A 23,567-nucleotide genomic window follows, 5' to 3' on the forward strand; every position below is an offset into this window, starting at 1 on the left:
ATATATGCACACACACATATTACCTGGGTGACTGTACTTGTAATCTTATTGGTTGGTCATGGTTTTGCCCCACCTCATGCCCACCTTGTAATTTTCCATTCTGTCTTGTAGTTTTGCACCACTTTGTACCCGCCTCACCACATGGCTTTGCTGTATAAAACATCTTAGAAAATTAGGGTGAGTGGGCAACCACTTTCTGGTTCCCCTTCTGTCCCTCTTAGACAGAAGATTTCTTTCTCTCAATAAATTTTTCTGCTCTTAAAAAAAAAAACCTTAAATCTCCCTGATCAAATCATTATCTCCCCTTTACAAGAAAGCAGAGATTTAACAGTTGGATTAGAGATAAGGCTAGGTGGGGATGCAGATTATGGAGTAGAAGAAATAAGAGAGGAGCCACTGGATGAAACACAGACAAGGTTCATGCCCAAGATGTCCGGCTCTACAGGAACATGAGTCTGCAAAATTCACGTACAAGCATCAATGAGTGCTTTCATTTTGCCTGCCCATTTGGTGCTTAATCTCCCCTTCTTCAGCTTTACTATATTTCCCATGAGCATTACTAAATATTTCATTTAAGAAATCAACAGAACGTAAAATAGAAATTACGTTCAACCAAAGACAGATTAGAAGTCAAATAAGTCATAGGAAAAGATCTTAATTGCAATTCTCCAAAGCAAAACAAAATAAAATTTTTCTGGTGATAGGAACCCTAGAATTATCTCTAAATTGCTTCATGTTCCATACAAGGAATGTGAGCAAAGATGCCCAATTAAAAATGAGTCAACAGCAGAGCTAATGTTGTTTCCATGTTCTATTCTTTTCTTTCACTCTTTCCCCCATGAAAAACTAATGATCGCATTTATGAATATCTGCTGAATGTACTGAACTATGTGTACCTTCACACAGACTCTGTTCTCTTCCAAAGGTATATCCAACCCAATCCCAAGTAAGGACAATAGTGTATACTTAACGTTTCCCATGTCACAGATACATTTAATACATTAACTCATATGTTCATATATTAACAAACAGATATATATATACATATATATGGGTGCATATATAACTTGTAATATTCATGTTATATATAGTATCAGAAGTTACATAGGTACAAATATTACATATGCCATTATTACATTGTAACATCACAAAGCACACCATATAAATTAACTCAATCCTCACAAAACTTCTGTGAAGTGTGGGCTATCATGGTTGTCCTTATTAGCAGAATGCAAAACAGAAATAGAAAAGGGATAGAATTTTGTCCAGGGCCACAGACAGAAGCTAAGCCTGGGTTTGAGTCCATTTGTTCATGTTCTCACCATTGTTTTACTTTCTGGTCTTTTTCTCCCTCCTGCCATATCCTTCTACCTTGCCTCATTGTGCCGCCCTCCCTCTCTCTCTCCCTCTCCCCATGACGTAACGATCACTCAAGGAATAACAGGCTGAATGTCACCACCATGATTTAGCAGATGTCATTTCTTTAATACAGATTTTGGCACCTGGTTTTCCTAGGAAATCAAGGGTGAGAGAACATTGGCTTTTTTAGACTTGGGTGGACCTGGATTGCAATTCTGACTTCTTAGCAGCTATGTGAACTGGAAATTTTTACTTACTTGTCTGAATGTGAGTTTCCTCTCTGGCAAATGCAGAGATCTCTTAGAAAATTTACGAACAGTAGTAAATGAAATAATACATATAAATGATCTATGTATATAAGTCTAGGGAAGTATCTTACATATTTGTGCCTATCGATGTCATCTCCAATTCTTCTCTAAAAAGAGATCTTATTACAGTCCAGCCCCCTTAATTCTCAACTGAAATAGATGTAAGAGTTAAACCACAGGCGCTGAGAAGGGGGAGATGGGTCTGCATAAATCTGTCACTCGTACCAGTCTAAGAGGGGCACGTGAGTTATGAGCAGATTTTCTTACACCAGCTGTGTATGTGTGATGCCCAAGAGAGAGAAATGTTTCTAACAATTAAACTGCTTTTAAATATGTAGCATGGAAGGAATCAAACTGAACATCAGTTGCGATTATCTACTTGAAAAGCTCATTAAGAAACGAATTGCAGAATAGTGGACTAAGACCATGTAGAAATGTGTTTTCAATTTCTACGAAGGACTTTTTTTTTTTTTCCTGTGGAAAAAAAAGTGAATCAAATAGAATGGCTTGTATGAGAATGGCCAATTTTGGGGAAAAAATCTGCCATTTCCTCCAAATGGAAAAAAAACTAACATTTACTGAGTGCCTGCTTAATGCTATATATTATTTCAAATCATTTGCATCGCAATCCTGTATGATATATGTTATTACTTCAATTTTCTTGATGGAGAAAATGAGAATCAATGGAATTTAACAATGTATTTAGGTTACATAATTACTGGATCGTGGAGCTGGGATTTCAACCTGAAACTAATTTCAAAGCTCTTTGAACTGAGCCTTGAGATGGTTGTTTCTGATAGATGTTAGAGCTGCAGATGTGATCTGAATATCACTTCCTTTTTTACAAATATTCATAAGTCTTTTATTAAAAACCCTCCTCTAAACCGTGAGACCCATAATAGGCGGGTCACTGTTGCGTTCATTGATACAACTCCAACACCAAACTCAGTGCCTGCCACATAATCGCATGTTCAATAAATATTTGTTGAACAAAGAGATACATGCTGAATTAACTAAATGAATACTATTCTTTTCACAGCCGGTGAAACTGGGGGAAAGGGGAGTGTTTTTTGTGTAGTTATATAATTACTGAATAACAGAGTCTCTATCACTCTGGAGCCTCCACTCCCCAGAGTGGCTCTGCATCTCTTCCTTCGACCATCTTCAAGATAAACTTTACTCCTTTACTCTTGCTTTGCAAAAAAAAAAAAAAAAAAAAAAAAAAAAAAAAAAAAGAGTCTATTGCTAAGTTCAATGAGATAAGTCACTAGCAGGCTAAAGGACAGGTTCATCATTTATTTACCATCTTCTTGAAATAGAAGTCAAATGTGTCATGATTACCTGAATAACAGTTGATCTATAAAACATGTGATAGAGGTCATAAATAACAACCACCCCATCTCCATCCAAAAGAGTCCATACCTAGTGACTTCAGTAATTGAAAGGCAACCTGCAATAAAAATATACTTTGTCTTATTTGATTCACCTCAAAGAAGTGATAGTGTAGCAGATTGCTTCTTCTTCACTTCTACAGCTAGGTAGTAAATGAGTCCCAGTTCTCTAGATATCAACTGGGAGAGAAAAGTCTTCTTCAGTTTTACTGTAAGGCATTGTGAAGAGACTGTGCAGTAGCACTTGTTAGCCTTCAAAAAGATGCCAACATGAAAGGGATGGATGGAAAAAAAGAGAAACCCACAAAAGAAATTATAGGAGCATCTAGAATGTGAGAGAACTAAGAAAGCACTGTCCCCTAAGTGAGGATGTAAAGCACTATTAGAAGAAGGAAATTATCAATGCCATAAGATTCAGCAAGCTGAAGGTTAAGATATAGAGGGACGAACAACTCTTTGGAATAATCTCTGAGAAGTCATAGCAAGCCACCTTGGTTTGAAAGAGCAGGTTCCGTAACCAGTATAGCTTAAATGTTGATTTGATATTCTGACTGGCCCGTGAACTGTGGTCTCCTCTGGGGCAGGACTGAATGTCTTGGTGTCCATGGCACACAGTATGGTGCCTGGCACATAGGAGGCACTTATTAAAAGCTTGGTGAATATATATGCAAATGAATAAACTAAAATAAGGGATAAAGTGTGTGATTTTAGAGGAAAACATTCCAATGACATTTAAAGTTGCTCCTTGTAAGTATCAATGTTTTCTAAATTAAATCACCAGGTCTCAAATTATCCCCATACACATGGTTTCTTCTCCAAATGCCCTGAAGCCAAAACAACTCAACTCTTATGGAGAACATGTAATTTGTTGTCTGAAGAGATAAAGTCTCGTGCATTAGAAGCAGCCCTAAATTTCTGTGCTTAGGGTGACCTTCTAAGTTACTACTGTGATGTCATTAGTGGTACAATTTTATGCAAGATTTGGCACTTAATTATGTGTTAAATGGTTCTGTTGGCTCCTGCTTGCTCATTCAATAAAACAGAGTGCATTAAAAGAATCCCATCTGCATAGCTCAAGGCCACTGACACTAGAAAACCATGTTCACTTTACACCTTCCCTGTTCCATATCTTACTTGTCCTTGCAGCTGTCACTTAGAGGCCCAGCACTGAGAGGAGCTCAGAAGCCACAGCACAGAGCTGTGCTTGTAGAACTGCTACTCTCCAGTTGAAGTTTCTAGAGATTGGGAGGATCTATACAGGACCCACTTGTATTCATTCAGAACCTGAGAGACTGTAGTGGTGTTTCTCTCTTTGACTGCCCATCAGAATTACCTGGACCGCCTTTTTGAGATAGCAACACCAGGGGCCCCACTCCCTGAGGTTCTCCTTGATCTGAGATGAGACCCAGCACCAGCATTTTTGAAAAGCTTTCCCAGATGACTCTAATCCACATTCAGAGGCATTTCCTTATGTTCCTCTTGCTCAGGATGGTATCATAATTTAGTCCGAATGAGGAAGTATTTCAGATTTTATCATCTCAATATTTTCTCTGTTGCCAACATCCCTATAGGACCAAAAAAAAAAAAATCAATAGTCTCAATGCACAATTACAAAGCAACTTAATCGGATTGTTTTTACAAAAAGCAAAAAATCCAATCCATTTGTTTTTAAGTTTAATAACAGGTAAAAAAACAAGTAAACTAATGTTTAGTTTGTGCTATTATGTGCCATGATCTAGTTTAGGTTCTTGTGTGTATATTGTCTCATTTAATCTTCCAAATATCCCCAAAAGACAAGTATTATTATTATTCTCATTTTTACAGCTGAGGAAACCAGAACTCAGAGATGTTAAATCGGCTTGTCCAAAGTCACACAGGTGGTGGGTAGTGATGCCAGGAGGTAAACAGACAAATGGTCACATCTGGTGCTCTTGCTCATCTTCTTTTCATTAGGCCCCGCTACCCTTTCTAAAAAGCCTTATTGAATGACAATTCAGCAAGCAATAGAAACTTTCTGTTCATGTCAATAAAAGGAACAAAGGGAACATGGAGTGTAAAGAAGGGAAGACAGCTTGAGATAAGGCACAGATCGGGAAGATGTCAACTGTAGCCAGCCGGGATGAGCCACAGAGCATGAGGCCAGTGTCACACCAGTGGCCACACTGTGCTATAGACACTGAGGTGTTCCAGGCAGCAGACATAACCACTGTGCCTCTTGGGTATTGCATGGTGCAATAAGTGAATAAAGCACAGGCCTGCACCGGAGATGCTTCCAATCTAGCCAGGAAGGCAGATCTGTGTACAAGCAGCACAAATGGAACCTTACTCTTGACAGAAGTACCATCAACTAGGAGCAGAGATGAGGAAGCTGCTCGTGTGGGTCACAGAAGTCTTCACAGAAGAGAGAACGTGTGTGATGGCCTTGACTCAGGTTAACTCCTCTCCACCCCAGGAAAGGAGGTAGAGGAAATAGCAGGAGCTGAAGGAAGGAGACAGAAAGGAGTGAGACTGGGACATGAAAAAGGACCCTTTATAAATTCGTGGCAAATAAATTGTCACATTTTTACTGACTCTTTTCACTCCAGGTCTAGGTTAGATCTTTGGGGCTTCTGGTGTTCAGACAGTATTAGTCTGCAGTCTTCCAGTGATGGTTCTACGAGGTTCACCCCATTTCTAGACCTTTTAATGGTAGAATAAGAACAAGGTTTCCTCTCCACTGCCCTCATTCCTGGGCAGTCACTGGCATAACACGGGTCTCTGTTTCACTCTGGGATTTCAAATTGAAAAATATCATAAAAATTTAGGATTTTTTTGTTTGTTTTTGTACCACTTTCCTAATCACAATTCAAATGAAATCATCCTTGACTTATAAAGTGAGCACAAGTGAGTTAATTTCTTAAGAACTTCAGTAGGGGCTGCCTCTGAGATGGAAAAGAACCTCCAAACCAGCTTCCACTAACAGGCTGCGAATTCTTTGTTTCTTTGAAGCTTGGAATTTTTTTCAACCTCCACAGAATCTTTATCGTGTTGTCCTTAAAGCAGCTTCTCCCTTTCCTCTTAATTAACAATGAATCTAGCAGGTTTTAAGTAGCAGATTGTCTTTATGAAAGAAAACTTGGGAGGAGAAACTCCAAATGCACTTATTGGAATAATCTAAGGAGTCATTAAGTCCTTTCCAACATGCTCTAAACAGTTAATTAAAGTAAATGCATCTTTCATTTCCCCCTTTCTAATCATTTTAAAACAACAGAGCTAAGGCACAAATGCTAAAATGATACACGATCTGAAAAGTATCTTAAATATCATTGCAACCTCTTTCATTTTGAATTACTTCAAAGCACTTATTATTTCTGTGGTTTGTCTCTTAAATGCTGGCTAATAACCAGTAATAAGATAGCACTGAGGAATTCACTGCTTTACCTAGACTCAACTTATATCGCTTTTCTTTGTCCATTCTATATCTCCAAGACTTTAAAGAAATAGCTAAAGCAACTGGAGAAATCCACCTGAATACATATTGAAATACCCCCAAAAGTTTATACAGATCACATTCTGGCAAAGTAATTTACCCAACTCAGATTAAGATCATCCTCATTGTCTGACGGTTAACTAATTTTGATAATGAATTATTCATTATGTATTCAATATTTTAAAGATATTTTAAAAGAAACATAAGTAGCTTTAAAAATCCCAAATCCAAGAAACTGAAGAGTTGGCAGATTCAGTTTCTAAATCATCCTACAACTATCTAAAATATTTATTCAAATGGACACTTTCACTCACTTATCCTAGGAAACCATTCAAAGACATATGATTGCTTTTCTATGCTAATTACAAAACCTGTGCTATATGCTCCACCTCCTCTGCTCCTAAGTCTCTGATACAGGCTCAAGGGTATAGAAAGAAAGTTATTCCAAGATCTTTTCCAAGAAAGTCATTTCACAATGACTTACTATATGCTTAAATTCATTTTTATTTTTATTTTTTGGTACCAGGGATTGAACTTGGGACCTTGTGCTTGTGAGGCAGGTGGCAGAACCATTGAGCTAAATCTCCGGCCCTGCTTAAATTCATTATTTAACTAAATTGAAAAATATTGGAGGGCTCCAAAGGTTATTTGTTTCTATATCTCCATAGTACAGAGATAACTGCCTCTCTCAAGGTCACCCACTAGTTAGTGATGAAACTGGGCCTGTGACCATCCTCTTACTCTGAGTACAAGCTCTGAGCCTTTGCTACTCAGTGTGTCTGCAAATCACCAATGTTGGCCAGTTAGAAGTTCAGAATCTTGGGCCCCAGGTTATTCCCACTGAATCAGAATCAGCGCTGTAACTGACTCTGGGTAATCTGTGTGGGTGTTAAACTTCCAGGAGCACCGGACAGGACCACATGTCTCTTTAGAGAGTAAGAACAGGAGGCAAGCAAATATGGATTTGAAGCATGGCTCCACTGTTTCTAAATATACACAAATATCTGAATCTCATGAAAGCATCATTTGTAATTTGGAAATAATAGCACCCCTACCTTACAAGGTTTTCACGATGAATACATCAATACGCATTTTGTGTATGCTCTGTGTACAGATAATAGGTGCATAGTGCCTGGTATATAGTAGCTATGTGGTAATGTTATTACTGATATTATTTCCAGTCTCATGCTTAGTATTCATATTATACTTTAACCAAGAAGAAAGCCAGTCTTGACTGTACATCTATGAAGCAATCTCCTCTCTTCCTTCCTTTGTTCTGATGTGTTATATATCATTTTAACTTTTATATTTGATTAATATTTTAATGATCCTTCCTAATAATAATGTAGGAAATGAATAATAATACCTATTTTCAGTACTATGCTTGGAGACAGAAAAAAAAACCCAAAGCCAAGCTATCACCAGAAGAACACGACCTTCCTGTGACATCTTATCTCTGGAGCCTATAAACCTGATTTCTAGGAGTCACTGTGTATCTGGCGCCACCACCACTGCAGTGATTTTTCTCAGGCAGATGCTCAGCTGCTATGAGCTGAAGCCACAGCAGCAGCAACAGCAACTTTAAAGATGACCTTGCATTCAGAGCTGAACCAAAATGTGGGGAAAGGTGGCATTCTGTAGAGTATGAATCCATACCTCCATTATATTTTGAAGGAGACAATTTGGGGAGAAAACCATTTTAACATCAATTAGAAAACCATGATCCCCTAAAGCAGGGACTCTCAGCCCTAGCTGTCGGTTAATAACAAGGGAGCTTTTAAAAATGGGGTGCAGATTTCTAAAGGAGCAACCTGTAGTGCAGATTTCTAAAGGCCTCATGTCTTCTAAGACTCCCAGTAGATTTTACTGTGCTGTCAAGACTGAGAGCCGCTACCCTTGTGGCATCAAATACCTGGTATTAATTAAGAGAGACAGTGTGCTAAAGGCTACTGGTTGATATCCATACAGAGTTCCAAAAAACAAAGAAATAGATTTAACTTCAGTGTGTTCCTCTTCTAGGTCTTTTCGCCACTCCTCCAGGACTTCCACCATCAGGAAAGGGGCCCCTGGACCAACATCCTTTAAGATGTTCATATGGACCAGTGGTCGGACCTCTTCATCTTACAGACACGATGAGAAAAGGTGAATGCACTGGGACTCGGGGATTTTTAGAAGATTTTACCTGACTAGCCAAAGAGGATGGTAACAGGAAAGTAGTAGACAACTGAGTTGTATATTTTGAGATGTGGGGATGGTCTCTACACTAAAAGGGTATGGTCACAGACAGACACTTTGGCCTTCCTCTTCCTCATGGGTTACACGCTCCCTCGCACCTCATGGCGTTGCAAAGTCTGTTTCTTCTTAGAAATGTGCTTCTCACACGTGTACAGCCCTACTCTTCACTTAGCCAACTCTAGTCCGCCTTCACATGTCCAGAGTTCCCACTGCTCCCCTCAGCCCATCGTCCTCTTTATCCAAACAGACTCTGGATTACTTTCTGTTGGCTTTCCAAAACTTTGCATTGTACCTCACAGCAGTAGATGTTGAATCGCACTGCTGGACACTGAGAATGTAATAAGGAAAGAAAGCAGAAAATGCGAGAAGGTCCAAAGACGAGGGAAAAATTCACGGAGCCCTCAAAGTCCTTGGAAGAACAGCCTGGAAAGAGGGATGAAATAGGGGAAATAAAAGAAAAAATAAGAAGCAAAGGTAGAGTTAATGAAAGACAAAAGAGCATTTACGCAGCTCAATCGAACGCTCTCATTTGGGTTTAGGAGCAAATGTGTTCATAGAATTCTATAACCGTTTTTAAATATTTCCCTTCTCCCCATTTGTTTTCTTCTTCCACATGTCTCTCTTTCTCATTGACCTTATGCTAAGACTTAGTTTAGGTGAAGCTAAATTTTAAATATAACTGCCTTTAACAGGATATTGCAATTTAAGCGAGTCACACATCAGGCAGAACCTGATAGAAATCAGGATTGATAAATGGTGCTGGGCAAAAGGAGAAGGACCTGAGGGACTTGAATATTGTTCTGAGAGCTTTTATTCCTCAGAAAACCTGAAATGACCTACACATTAAAATCCTTTGAAAAATTCCAACAGTAAAGTTGTTCTTCACAATACTGATGTATTACAGTAAAATTTTGGAAACTACTTAAACTACTCACAGTGAAAAATCTGTTAAATATAAAGTAGACTATAATATGTCTCTTAGCACCCTAAAATGCCTTTACAGAATATTAACTAAGGAGCTGCATACAAAGTATGAATGAAGCCACCAAAAAAATAAACAGGCAAAAGTCTGAAAAGAAAATCATATTTTTCACCTCATTTCCCAAAAGTAATATGTTGTGTTACCTTAATTATGAAAAAATAATTATATAATGGTTAAGTAAAAGTACAGCCTCAAAAGGAACTATAATTTGAGCAGAGCAGTAATGTTCATTACACCAAGCAGATAATCTGAACATTTACTTCCTTTGTTTGTATCTTTCACATGCATTTCCTAAATGCTTAACTGAATTGTTTTTCATTTCCTTTCAAACTGAATCATCTGTCAGCACAATCTCCAACACCTTAAAATCTAAATTCTACATTTTATATTCAATTTTATTTATTTATTTATTTACTTACTTACTTACTTATTTTTGGAAAGGCTGTTATCAGTGAAGGTAAAAAAGAGCGGAGATCTGGCCCTGCCACTCAGGGGTCAGACCCATGTTGCCTGCAGGAACACGGGGACCGTCAAGGGTCAGCCCTCCTGAAGTGCTGAAGGCTTTCTCAGGCAGGTGAATTACAATCTATCCCTTTCATCTTTTATTTACTCTAATGAAATAACTTACTACAGCTTTATATTCTTCTACAAAAGAAATAATATTTAAGAAGCAATTACGGTGTACTATATGTTCTATGTAAAATATTAATTTATATGATAGAAATTATTATGCTCATTTTATAGACGAGAAAGTGGAGGCTCTGTGACTTTAAATAACTTCCAGGGGTCCAATAACTAGCTTGTGATAGAATCAGGATCGGAATCCAAGTTTGTGCTTTCTCCCTGCAGCCCACGTACTACACAGGCTCTTATCAAAAATAAGATATTTGGAGCAGCCATGAACAGCCAAGCCCACAAGGAGAAATTTTGTTAGCGTACACCTGAAAATTGTACATCAAATACAATGAACATATGACTGATGTATTGGCAATGTTTGTGCAGTTTACAGGAACAAATAATTAGCTCAGTGTTCTGCATCAATACGATTCTCTGACACTTAAATTACTGTTTTCATTCTTCTGTTTCCAGTAACTATGGGATTTAAAATAATTAAAATATTGACTATAAATAAATCACTGTCAACAAGCTTTATTTATGGAACAAAGGTGCCAAAGCTTGTGAAATCAGTCTGCATGGTTTGGGCCCATAACGTTAACAGAAGCAAAAGAAAACAGTTGACAAATACAAGCAATAGAATCTCCCACTAAGGCAGTCTCCTTAGTTTAACGTCATTTTATTTAATGTCTATGCCCCTTCTTTACCACATCTTCATCTTTACTGCCTAGTTCACAAACTCTTGAAAGACAAGACTCAGTTTTTAAATTGGCTTTGAACAGAAACTGTTCTGCCCAAGATGCTCTTGGAGGCAGTAAACGCAGTTATAATGAAGATGATGATGGCCGATAAGGAATCAAGATAATTAAGGTCTTCAAGTTGATTACTTAGAAATAAATTAGACTGTCTGGCAGCACTGCCCCGAATTGCTGGTGATTGCTCACCCTCCGTTCCTCCCCCTGTAAACCTGACCTCTGTGTGTACCCAGCTTCTCTAGCTGGGTTGGTGCAGCTATCCCAGAACGGGCAGCCAAAAACCCTCACTCCGCACCACCATGCCCCTTCGTGATCCCTGAGCCAAACGGTCAGGATATTGGGTTCCCTGGAACTCCTGAAAAGTAGAGCCCCAGGAAACCGGCCTAAGGGCAGTCACAGCAACTAAGTGAAAGAAAAAGTTCACCGAAAAACTCTGAAGCCAAGTCTCCTCTTCCTCAGAAGAAACTGAAACCAACTCTGCTTTCCTTTCCTTATTTTAATTGCAAGCTAGCCCTTTGTCTGATCATCTGCTATGTGCAGAATCCTAGTTTGTATTCTCATCCTCTATTCTACAAAGCCAACAATATGAAAGAATACTGCTTTCTTCTCTAAACAAACTTTCTTGTCAAATAAGCTTATTTTAATCCCTAACTAGCAGGTGCAAGATAAAACAACAGCAATAATTCCTTATTTAGATGAGAAAAAGAAAAGTTTGAGCTAAGAACATTGTAAACTGAATGTTTACCAAATATTCTTTGGTGTGTTTTATTAAATATACTGGTACAAAGGAATATTTATCACATGTATTCACATACAAAGAATGGTATCATGAACATCTGTGTGCTCCTTATTAAAAATGAAACAGTTATTTTTGAAGGCCTTAGGAATGTTTGCCTAATAACATCCTAATTCCTCCTCTACCCCACACTCATTGATATCTACGGTCCTGGATTCTGTGTTTACCAGTCCCTTGCTTCTCTCTACGACTGTATGACATTTGAGTTTTAAGCAATATATTTACTTCTGAGTCATTGGAGGCTTTATATAAATGGAATAACTTCTTATGTATTGATTTTCAACCTGTTTTTATCACCAAATATTGCATTGCTGTGTTTATCAGTGCTAATGTCAGTAATTATAGTTCGTTCTCTATTGCACAGTATTTCACGGTGTGAACGTACCATGACTATTCATCCTGCTAATGGACATTTGCATTATATTCACTTCTTTCATCATTGTCAGCAATGTTGTTATAATATTCTTTGTCCATGTGTCCTTAGACATACGATGAGCACTTCATAAGATTATGTATCTAACATGGGAATGGTTGGTTTGAAAGTTCAATTCTACCAAGCAATGCAAATGCTTTCCAAACCAACTGTAAATGTAATTCCTATTGCTCTATCACCTTCTATACGGTGTGCAAATTTTTTTCTTCAATCTAAAATGTAATATGACTTTAATTCTGATCTCTCAGAATAATAATGAGATTAAGCTTATTTTCTTAATCTTTTTTGTGTTGTGACTTTAAATATTTGCCCCATTTTTCTACTGGATTGTTTGTCTTTTTCATATAAATTTGTAGGAATTATACATATACATAAATCAATATAAAACCTTTGCTGTATGTATGCAAATTACTTCCAGTTTATAGCTTGTCTTCTTACTTCACAATGTCTTTTGTTGAATATATTCTTTAATTTTAATGTACAAACATAGCACATTTTGACATTTTGAAATTCCTTTCTTCAAACTCAAAAGGATTTTCTTTCACTAGGTTTTGTACATATCCTGTGGCCTTACCTTTTATAATTAAATCTTTAATCATCTGGAATTGACTTTTGTATCAGGTGTTAAATAGACATCCAATTTTTTAAAAACAGATACCCAATTGCCCTACTGCCATTTATTGGATAATTTAGCCTTTCCTCATTGACTAAAAACACATGTGTATTATACATCACATTTCCAGATACTTTTCTAGATCTCTGATTTATTCTACTGATCACTTGTGCTTACCTCAGACAAATGCCACAAGTGAGTTTACACATTTTAGCATTGAAATACCTCTTGACCTATGATAGGAAAAATTACCTGTGTTGTTCTTTTCAATCAAGAGTGTCATTGCCACCAGGCATGGTGGCACACCTGTCATCCCAGCACTCGGGAGGCTGAGGCAGGAGGATCACTGTGAGTTCAAGACCAGCTTGGGCTACACAGTGAGTTCTAGGGCAGTCTGAACTAGACAGTGATACCCTGTCTCAAAAAACCAAAAAAAGAAAGAATGTCATTGCTATTCTTTGCCATTTGTGCTTAATCAAAATTTTACAACATGTTTGTCAAGTTATGTTTACCACACTTAGGAATTTTATATAATTAATTTGCAGTAAATTTACATCACTAGCTGAATGAATAACATTAATTTCTATTTGATTTCAGTCCTCTCTGTAGGAAAGAGAAACAATTTTTTCTTAAGCCATGTAAAATGGATAAAGATGTGGGGTTTTCTTATACAGTTGGGACAGATTCCTGTGGCATAAAAAAAAAAACAGATTAACAAGAGAAAAGCAAAATTATTATCACGTGCTGTGCACATCAGAAGGGACAAAAATAATTCACAAAGCAGTGTCTGGAAAGTCTGTCTTTAAAGCATTTTATCAAAGAGCAATAAATTTTGAAAAAGTGACAAGACAAAGGAGAACAGGCTTTCCAAGACAGGAAAACTGTGGGAAGAAACTAATAAAGTCTGCTGCCGACCACTCTGTTGCCTGCCAGGGCCAGTTCTGAGCTGATACAGACTGCCTCCAGTGAAGGGTTTACATTCCATCCTTAGGTAGGAAAGAGGGTGGAGAGTCAGAAAGATCTTTTATTTTAGTAATCTCTGCTGTGCCTTTAGACAAATACAGGAAAGGCAGAGTTCCCTTGCATTTAAATTGACTGCAGCTCAACACCTTTCAGCATTGTAGGGAGAATAGCTTTTTTTCAAATCATTATCTTCTAATAAAGTATATCATCTCTCCAAAGACAACTTAGTTCATTGATTTATTCTCATTTTAATGTTTAAATACATTTTCCAGTTTTGTTGGTACATGGAAAGGCAACTATTGTGTATCAATTTTTGTTTTGACATCAATGCTAAATTTTCTTAATAGCTTATCTAGATTCTTTTGTATTTTCTTCATAATTATAACACTGGTGAATAATGTCTTCTTTTTATCAGTAAGTATATCATTTATTTATTTTACTTCCATTATTACACTAGCTAGTAAATCACTAAATCAAGAATAAAACAGATAATAGTGAACTTTGCTGCTTTCTTCCTATTTATATAGTGGATTTTTGCAACACCATTAAATGTCAAGTTTGCCATACATAGTGCCTCTACATCCTTTATATATTAAGGATTTCTTATCTATTTCTGGTTTTATCAGATAGATAATGAAAAATATCATTGATTACAGTATCATATGATTATTTTAATGTTTATCTAAAACATATCAATAATAGGAGATCAAATGATAACCAACAATACATTCTTGGGATAGCCTTAACTTGATCAAGATATATATTATCTGGGGATCTACCTAGTGGCATTGCCACCTGTCTGGCAAGCTCAAGATCCTGAGTTCAATCCCCAGTACTGCAAAAGAAAAACAATTTAGCCTGAGATTTAGCTCAGTGATGCCACTGCCTGCCACACCAGTGCAAGGGCTGAAGTTCAATCCCCAGTACCAAAACAAAAAATAAAACACAGGCTGGGGATTTAGCTCAGTGGTACCACACCTGCCTTGAAAGTACAAGGTGCTGAGTTTGATCCCTGGTACTACACACACATAAGATAGATATTTAGATAGATAGATTTTAATGTTTATATATTGTTAGATTTAGTGAACTAACTTGTTTTCTAAACTTTTCATTTATGTTTATGAATACGTTTGGCTTACAATGTTTTGTGTGTTGCTCTAATTGGGTTTTGGTATCACAATTTGCTAGACTCATAGATAGGTTGGACTGTATTTTATTAAAAAGCTTTTGCACAGAAAAACAAACCACCAACAGAGTGAAGAGACAACATACAGAATGGAAAAGAATCTTGTCAGCTGTTCCTCAGATAAAGGACTAGGATCCAAAATAAAGAACTGAAAGAAATCAGAGCCCCAATTTAAAGACTCAACCCAAAAATAGACACCCGAAATGAAAAGACATTTCTCAAATGAAGAAATACAAATGGTGAGTAGATATGTGAAAAAATATTCAACATCATCACTGGTCATTCATGTGATGAAAATTAAAATAACCCTGAGATTCTGTCTCACTTCAAAAAGAATGGTTATTATCAAGAATTCAACCAATAACAAATGCTGGAGGAGCTGTGGGGAAAAAAGAACCGTTCTCCACTGTTTGTAAGAGTGTAGACTGGTGGGAATCAGTGTGAAGATTCTTCAAGAAACTAAAACTAGAGGTTCCGTTTGACCCAGCTATTCCCCTTCTTGGTATCTACCCAATATAATCTACAGCTATGGTATACCACAGCAATCTATGCACACCCAAGTTTCTAGCAGCACAGTTTGTAACAGCTAGATCTTGGAAACAGTACAAATACCTTTCAACAAATGAACGGATAAAGATGTGAGGTTTTCTTATACAGTGAATTACTATTCTGCCATAAAGAAGGATAAACTTGAGACATTTCTAAGAAAATGGATGCACCTTGAGACCATAATCATAAGTGAAATAAAGTGGATGCACATGTTCAAATATAGTACTATTTCTCTGGTGTAAGAAACTAAAAGGGTAACTAAGGACCAAAATGTGTAATAGATATTGTGAAATAGGAAGACAGTGCTCAAATGAGAAGGGGAGCCAGAAGGGGGAAGGGGAAGGAATGAAGAGAAAAGAAGGAAAAATGGAAACAAAGCTTTTGGAAATAGTGAGGGAAAGAGGGATTAAACGGAGGGGAGGGGAATGGGGGGAAAAGAATTAAAATATATCATGTACAGGTACAAATTCCCTATGATGAATGTTATCATTATGTATATCTAAAATGCACTATAAAGTTAATTTTTTAAAAATTTGCCAAACTCATAAGTAGGTTACCATTTTTATGCTCTGGAATGGTCTATATAATAGAGAGAGAGAGAGCTCAGCTATAAACAGTAAGAAGTCAATGTTCTATTATGGTAATATTTTTATTTTTATTGTTTAGGATTTTTTTCAGTTCCCTAGTTATTTCCAGTTTTCAGTTTTAGTAATTTATATATTTGTAAGAGTTTACTCTATATTTCAGTAAGTTATATACTTCAAAGTTTCTAAATATCTCATTATAAAGTTGTTTTAAATTTCCTCTTTCTAACTTATGTTGCAATATGATTTTTAATTCCAAATTGTTTATTTAGGCCTTTTTCCATTATCTCATTTTTTTTTTCTTTGAGACATGGTCTTGCTATGAAATTCAGGCTGGCCTTGAACTCACAGCAATCCTCCTGCCTCAGCCTCCCAAGTGCTGGAATTATAGGCATGTGCCACCACACCTGGCCCCTATTATCTTGATTATCGGTTTTGTCAAAGATTTATCTATTTCTTTAGCCTTTTAAAAAAATTAATTGATCCTTTAATATAGTTATCTCTTGTTTTATTTATTAGTACTCATGCTTATTATTTCCTTCCTTATATTTTCCTTTAGAAAATTCTATTAACTTCTTTATAACTTCCTAATTTGGATGCCTTAATTTGGATGTATTAATTTCAGACTTTTTGTTCTGTAACATAAGCGTTTATAACTATGTGCTTCTGTTTATTGCCTTCACTGTGTCCACTGGTGCTCTACAGCATTTTCCATATCATTCAGGTTTAAATACTTCCTAGTTGCTAGTCAGATTTTATTCCATAACCCATGAGTTCTTTTGTTACCTTTTTACTTTTGTGTATATTTATTTCTTCCAGTTATTTTTTGCTATTTATCTCTGCCATTATTGCACTGAGGCTAAGTAATGTGATCAACATCAAGTAAATACTTCTGAAAGGCTCATTAGGTTAGAGAGGTCCCTAATTTAACCAAACAATCCACATAGTTTTTGTTTTTCTTTCTGTGTTTTTCATTAACATCCTTTATAAAACTTCACATGCTAATTGATCAGTTAAAAATAAACAGTGACTAACTTATGGGGATATTGTTGAGAAGATGTGTGATCTGATCAATCAAAGGCAGGACTGAAAAAAAAATCCTGCTTGTGTTTTCTTAATTTTGCTCTCACTTTTACTGTCTTATTCATAAAACATGAGAATTCCCATGGATTCATAATTCATAATTAAATTCATGAACAAATCCCCTCATACTAATGACTGTATTAAAGATATTGTCATTTCTTCTCAAATCCAAAAACACACTGTTGCCAAGGAATGTACACATGCAAAGACTGAAAAGAGAGTAAAAATTAACTTATCAAATCATAAAATATATACCTACTAGCTCCATGAAATCTGGAACTCATAGAAGATGAAGACACATCCAGAAATATGGAAGGCTTTGGTGGGCAGAAGGCAGAACAATGTCTCTGTTAATTGATGCTATCCTGCTCTGCTGTGGAGTCTCCTGATGCATAAACCCAGAGCAAATCTGCTCTGCTTATTCCAGCTCAGAGGCTTCAGCAACCCATTGCCCCACAGGTTCATCTCATGAGATCCAACAAAAAGGTTTTGTCCTTTAAAGTCTAGGAATGAGACCTCTTGATGCCTGGAAAGTTTGAATTTTTTCTGGGAAAAATATTAAACCTAGTGATAGTGTTCAGTAGACATTGAAGAGGAGAGGAAAGTCAGGAGCTAATTCAAGCCATGGTTCCCTAATTTATTTGGCTTTAATTGACCATTTAATTGACCATTATATGCTGGCTACCTCTCAACCTAGGCTCATTGTAGCTATTTCCAGTCCATGTAAAGTCATACTTTATGAGCCTAATAAATGCAAGAGTCTGAGCCTTCAAAGATAAACGTGGCCTGTCTAACTCTTGAACAGTTCAGTATTCATGGGGCCAAAAGAGAATAAGTATAAATTGTGAAGTGTGTTAAGTATTATGTGTAAATTCCTGAGGAGCTCTCAACCAAGTAATTTGAGATATATGTAAATTTTCACTTCTAATTCAGAACTTCCCTGCTTCTCTTTTCTACATCCACCAGGTGCCCTCTAGCTTCTCTGGCAGGGTCAGTACCCTTTGCCAACTTGTTTTGCTGCCCTTTTTATGTTCTAGTACCCAGGCTAACTTTTTATTCTCTCACTAACTAGAATCCATAGTGTTCATTTTTAGTTCTGGGTACAAATGATACCAAGATCTACATGTTTATCTCCTCTGCCCCTTCTTTTTTTTAACCCCTCTTTATCTAATACTTGAAATATTGAGTTTCAGAATCAGTGTCTTCGACTCCATTTGTAAACCTTACTAACATCCAACCACAGTAATACAAGCATCTTTAGAAAGTACAAATCTAATCACTGTACTTGCTTAAATTCTTTTAATGCTCCAGCTAACTTCGGAAGACACACAGATACTTTATCTCTGGACCCTGTCTGTATAACCAGCTAACTGCCTACCATTCCCTGGAATCCAGCCACACTTAATATGTGCTATTCTCTCATATTCTGCCCAAATATCCTTTCCTCTTCTTGATTACTTGCTCAACAAGACCCAATTCAGTCTGCCAATGAAACTTAACCATTGCCATTTGCATCAAGTGATGACTCTCCACAAAAAAACAGCTGGCTTCTAAATCACCTTGATGCTTATAAATCATAACTCTGGGCCAACTTATCCACCATTGATCCACTGAATGTTCATATCAAAGTGATAGCCAATTTGCTTGAAGCCAATTATTCATAAATTCATTTCCCAAGCACTGTGATGAATTTATATTAAATTCGGTCAAGTATCAAAAACAATGTATGATAATTATAATCCTACACAGTTCTACCATAATCCATATCAAATTGGTAACAAATTTACAGGGACCAATTGGGTCACCAGGGTCCATATTTGAGGGTGCCAGACCACCCCCTGCACTCCTTTTGTTCTCTTATAGCCATTGTCTTTCCAGCTCTCCACCCCTCTCCCTTGCCTTTCTCTGTGCCCTAGAAACCTTGTGAATCCAGTCCCCTCCTCTCTCTATAATCTGGTCCCCTCCCTCAAAGGTGCACTTCGGCCATTCTCTCCTCGTCTTTCGATCCCTTAGTCCCCTCTTTCCCCCCACTCTCTAGATAAACAAGCCAGACTCTGCATTTTGCTGGTTCTCCCCTTGAATGCTGCCCAGCAGAGGGTCACACCTTTCTCACCCAGTTCTCTCCTGCTGAACTAAACACAACCAAAGCAGAGATAAATTAAGCATCAAGTAAAATTATTTCATAGGAACAAAGTAAAGACTGTTCACATAAAAACTTCACTGAATCTTCAAAAAGCTTTTAAAGATTCCCATTCAAGATCAACTACTGTCGAATGTAACTATACTGTATCCCTAAAATGTATCAATCAACTCAATTAAAGCTGAAAAAAAAAAGATCAACTACTGTCATCTTTTTAAGTAGCTAAAAGAAACAAATTTAGGTTCATTGATAAGATAAATCCATCAAGGGGTCATAATATGAAATTGTGTGCAAGAATCACTGATGCCAAAATGTTACAGAAACAGCAAATGGCTCTAAAAATGGATTTGAAAAAAATCAGCATAACCTGAAAGGCTCCCACATGAAATGCTAATTTTTAAAATACCTATAAGAAGAATATATTTATACACATATTCAAGAAAGACATATATATGAATATATTCATCAGAATATATTTATAAAGAGACTGAGTTTCACTAGGAAACTTAGCTTTAAAAAAATCAAACCAGTCTTAAAATACTTCTAAGAAGAATATATTCATAAAGAGAGCATACTTTATGACAAAATATATTCTTAAACATAGTCTTGAAATATTCACGTATTAATCTACTTTCCTGTTGTTGGACACAATACCTGACACTCACAGCTTAAAGGAGGAAATGTTTAAATTAGCGTATGGTTTGGAGAGATTCAGTCCATAGTCATCTGACTCTATGACACGAAAATCTTGTCAGAAAGGCATAGCAGAGCAAAGTCCCGTAATTCACGGTGGCTGGAGAGTGGAGTAGGAGAACTGCACCACATCGGAACACGTAAGGGACCACAGATAGTACACACAGACACCCGAACACATCCGGGAGCTCCACTGATCTCCCAGGCATTTCTTCATTCAGGAAAACTGACATATCGGGAGACAAAAAACTGACTCATATCCATGCGCTAAATTTGAAAAAAACAAAAGTATTCCTTGAAAAAAAATCTTTGTTAAACATGTCAGTGTGGTAAAGTAGGCAAATTATCTTCATTTAATTAACTAACTCTTCAATACATTAGCGTTTGATGAATTAGCCATTTGGTAGCTGATCCTTTGACAAACCCACTCACCGCATTTTGGGCTTGTTTATCCCACACCCTTCTACTTAGGCCCATTGCCTTGCAAGATTCAGACCTCACACAGCAACTTCATTGTTTATCCTCTGAAGTTGGCACACGGTGCTTCATCCTACGAAGGCTCAAAAATGTTGACTAACGAATTCAAAATTGAATTTGTACATGGGCTCTTGCCTGCCTTAACCTTAGTACTTTTCTCCCTCTAGGATAGATACCAAGGAATCTGAATTTAAATGGGGTGAAGGTCAAGGAGAAAAACTTTCTTGCACTTTTTATTCATTTCATCCACTTTTGTATATACATATCCTCGTAACTAATTTTCTTATGGATTATAGGCTGGTTTCTAATATAAAATTTTTAAAAATCATCCAATTGTGAATTTAGAATAAAACTGTATTATACTGAAAACTGCTTGATGTAAAAATAAAGCTTTATTGGACAATTGCAAATCTTTTATTTACAAAAAATATTCACAAAGACTTCTGTTATATTTGTACTTTCCCTGAAGATTTATTAATAATTCCACTCTCCAAAAGGATTTGGGCAAAATGTTCTCTGTGTACATAGTAAAGTCCAGATATATCTACTATTTGTTATTGTCAACATGTATAAATATTGACTTTTATGGCAAAACTACCTCAACAGAGCTTAAACTTACTACTTTTCAAGGATTCCACGGTTCAATTTATTATAAACTTACAAAGTAAATTCCTGCCCTGCACCTACTGTTGGCTGGCACGTGTCTCCAAAACAGAATTTGTAGCCATGCCCCAGAGTCACTCCTTCTCCTGAACTTCCTACTTTAGTGAACGGTACTGGCCTTCCTTCCCTTATTTCTCATAATCATCATACTTTACATCTTATTCCTCTAGTATGGATTCATAAAAGACAGACACAAAGAGCCAAAGGGAAATGAAATATTTTTTTCAGTGGTGGCACAAAACTCCCAAAGAATGAGGACCCAAATGTAGCATCAGGCTACTTCCACCCACCATTGAAGACAACTGTGAGTAGAAAGGATCACTTAACTCACCCGTTCACACTTGGGCTGTGGGCATTTCTTCCTCACCTGGAGCTTACTATCCGGACATTGGGAGGTCAAGACACACTAGGTCAGAATCATCACCAAAGCCTTAAGTTTTATCTCGACATTTCTCTGTACATCTTATTCTCTCTATGCTATCACGATTTTTTAATTACTTAAGTACATTGGTACATTTTAAGAATGCATAATGATCACATTCATCATAGGGAATTTGTACCTGTACATTACATATCTTGGTTCCTCCCCCACCATTCCCCTTTCCTCCCTCTACCTCTCCACTCCGCTCTATTAAAAAAAAAAAAAACTTTAGGGGCCGGGGATTTAGCTCAGCGGTTTGGCGGCCTGCCTTGCATGCGCAGAGACCCAAGTTCAATCCCCGGTACCAAAAAATAAAAAATAAATAAAAATTTAAAGAAACTTTATTTCTATTTTTTCTTTCTCTTCCTTCCTTTCCCTTACCACCCTCCCTCATTCCCCTACCCATGTGATCATTTTCTTCTTTTTTTACAATGCCTATTATACATTTTGGTCCTCATTTCAGAGAAACAATGTGGTACTTACACGTGTGTTTGATTTATTTCATATAAGAGTATGGTCTCAAGGTGCATCTATTTACTTAGAAATGCCTCATTTATCTTGCTTAATGGCTGAATAATATAAAAAAAACACATCTTCTTTATCCATGCATTGGTTTATGGACATTTGGACTGTTTCCAACTTATAGCTATTACAAACTGTCATTTTATAAGCATGGGTGTCTCATTGTGATATGATGCTTTTAATTCTTTTTGGAAGATAACAGCTGGGTTACCTCTAAGTTTAGATTTTGAGGAATCTCCACACTGATTTCCACAGATGTTGCACTGGTCTACACTCCTACCAGCAATGAAGAAGGGTTCCTTTTTCCCCACATCCCTGCCAACATTTGTTTTTGGTTGATTTCTTGATAAAAGGCCCTTCTTTCTGAAGTGAGATGGAATCTCTGTGTTATTTTAATTTTCGGCTCATGAATAACCAGTGATGCTGAACATTTTTTAATATATTTATTTGCTATTTCTACTTCTTTGTCTTCTGAGAAGTGTCTATTCATTTCAGATGCCCATTTTGAAATGGGTCTTTAAATTTGGGGTTCTGATTTTTTTGAGTTTTTTATATATTCTAGATAGTAGTCCTTTGTCTGAGGAATAGCTGGTAGAAAGTTTGTCCTACACTGTGGTTGTCTCTTCACTCTATTGGTGGTTTCTCTTGCTGTGCAAAAGCTTTTTAAAAAGATGAGATTCCAGTTGTTGATTTTTTTTGTGATAGTTCCTATGCAAATGAAATTTTTGTTCATAAAGTCTTTTCCTATTCCAATGTCTTCAAGAATTCTAGGGCCAGCCGGGGATTTAGCTCAGTGGTTCCGGCGCCTGCCTCGCAAGGGCAAGGATGTGAGTTCAGTCCCCAATGCCAAAAAAAAAAAAAAAGAATTCTACCTAATCTATTTTCCAGCAGATTTAGTGTTTCTCTTTTAATATTTAGAGCTATGATCCATTTTAATTTTAGTTTAGTACCTGGTGAAGGATATGGTTCTAGTTTTAAATTTCTACAAGTTGAAACCAGTTTTTTCAGCACCATTTATTAAACAGGTTGTTTTTCTTCCAGTGAAGGTTTTTAGGTCCTTTGTCAAGGATAAGACTGAGTATGTCTGGAGTTGTTTCTGCATCTTGTAATCTGTTCCATTGATCCCTAGGTCTGTTTGGGATTTTTTGTTTTCTTTTGTTGTTTGCTATATACCTTGCTATTTTATCATAGTAGCTCTGTAATATAATTTCAAGTGAGGGATTATGATGCTCCCTGCTTTGTCTTTGTTGCCTAGGATTGCTATGCTATTCACTTTGCTCTTCTGGTTCCAAATGAATTTTAGAATTATTTTCCCTAGATGTGTGAGATA

At 36.8% G+C, this 23,567-nt stretch overlaps 1 protein-coding gene across 6 annotated transcripts in view; it reads left to right on the forward strand.

Moving 5' to 3' along the window:
* The window catches only part of Kcnmb2 (potassium calcium-activated channel subfamily M regulatory beta subunit 2), a 274,696-nt gene that overhangs the window by 222,459 nt on the left and 28,670 nt on the right, over positions 1–23,567 (forward strand). For all 6 annotated transcript variants that reach the window (XM_010632430.2, XM_010632431.2, XM_010632432.2 and 3 more), the window contains one exon: positions 8,547–8,669. In XM_010632430.2, coding sequence (XP_010630732.1) covers positions 8,547–8,669 — 123 coding nt within the window. The remainder of the gene's footprint in view (positions 1–8,546; positions 8,670–23,567) is intronic.

Source organism: Fukomys damarensis, unplaced genomic scaffold, assembly GCF_012274545.1.
Source record: "Fukomys damarensis isolate Sample0158 unplaced genomic scaffold, DMR_v1.0_HiC HiC_scaffold_12, whole genome shotgun sequence".
Lineage (NCBI taxonomy): Eukaryota > Metazoa > Chordata > Mammalia > Rodentia > Bathyergidae > Fukomys > Fukomys damarensis.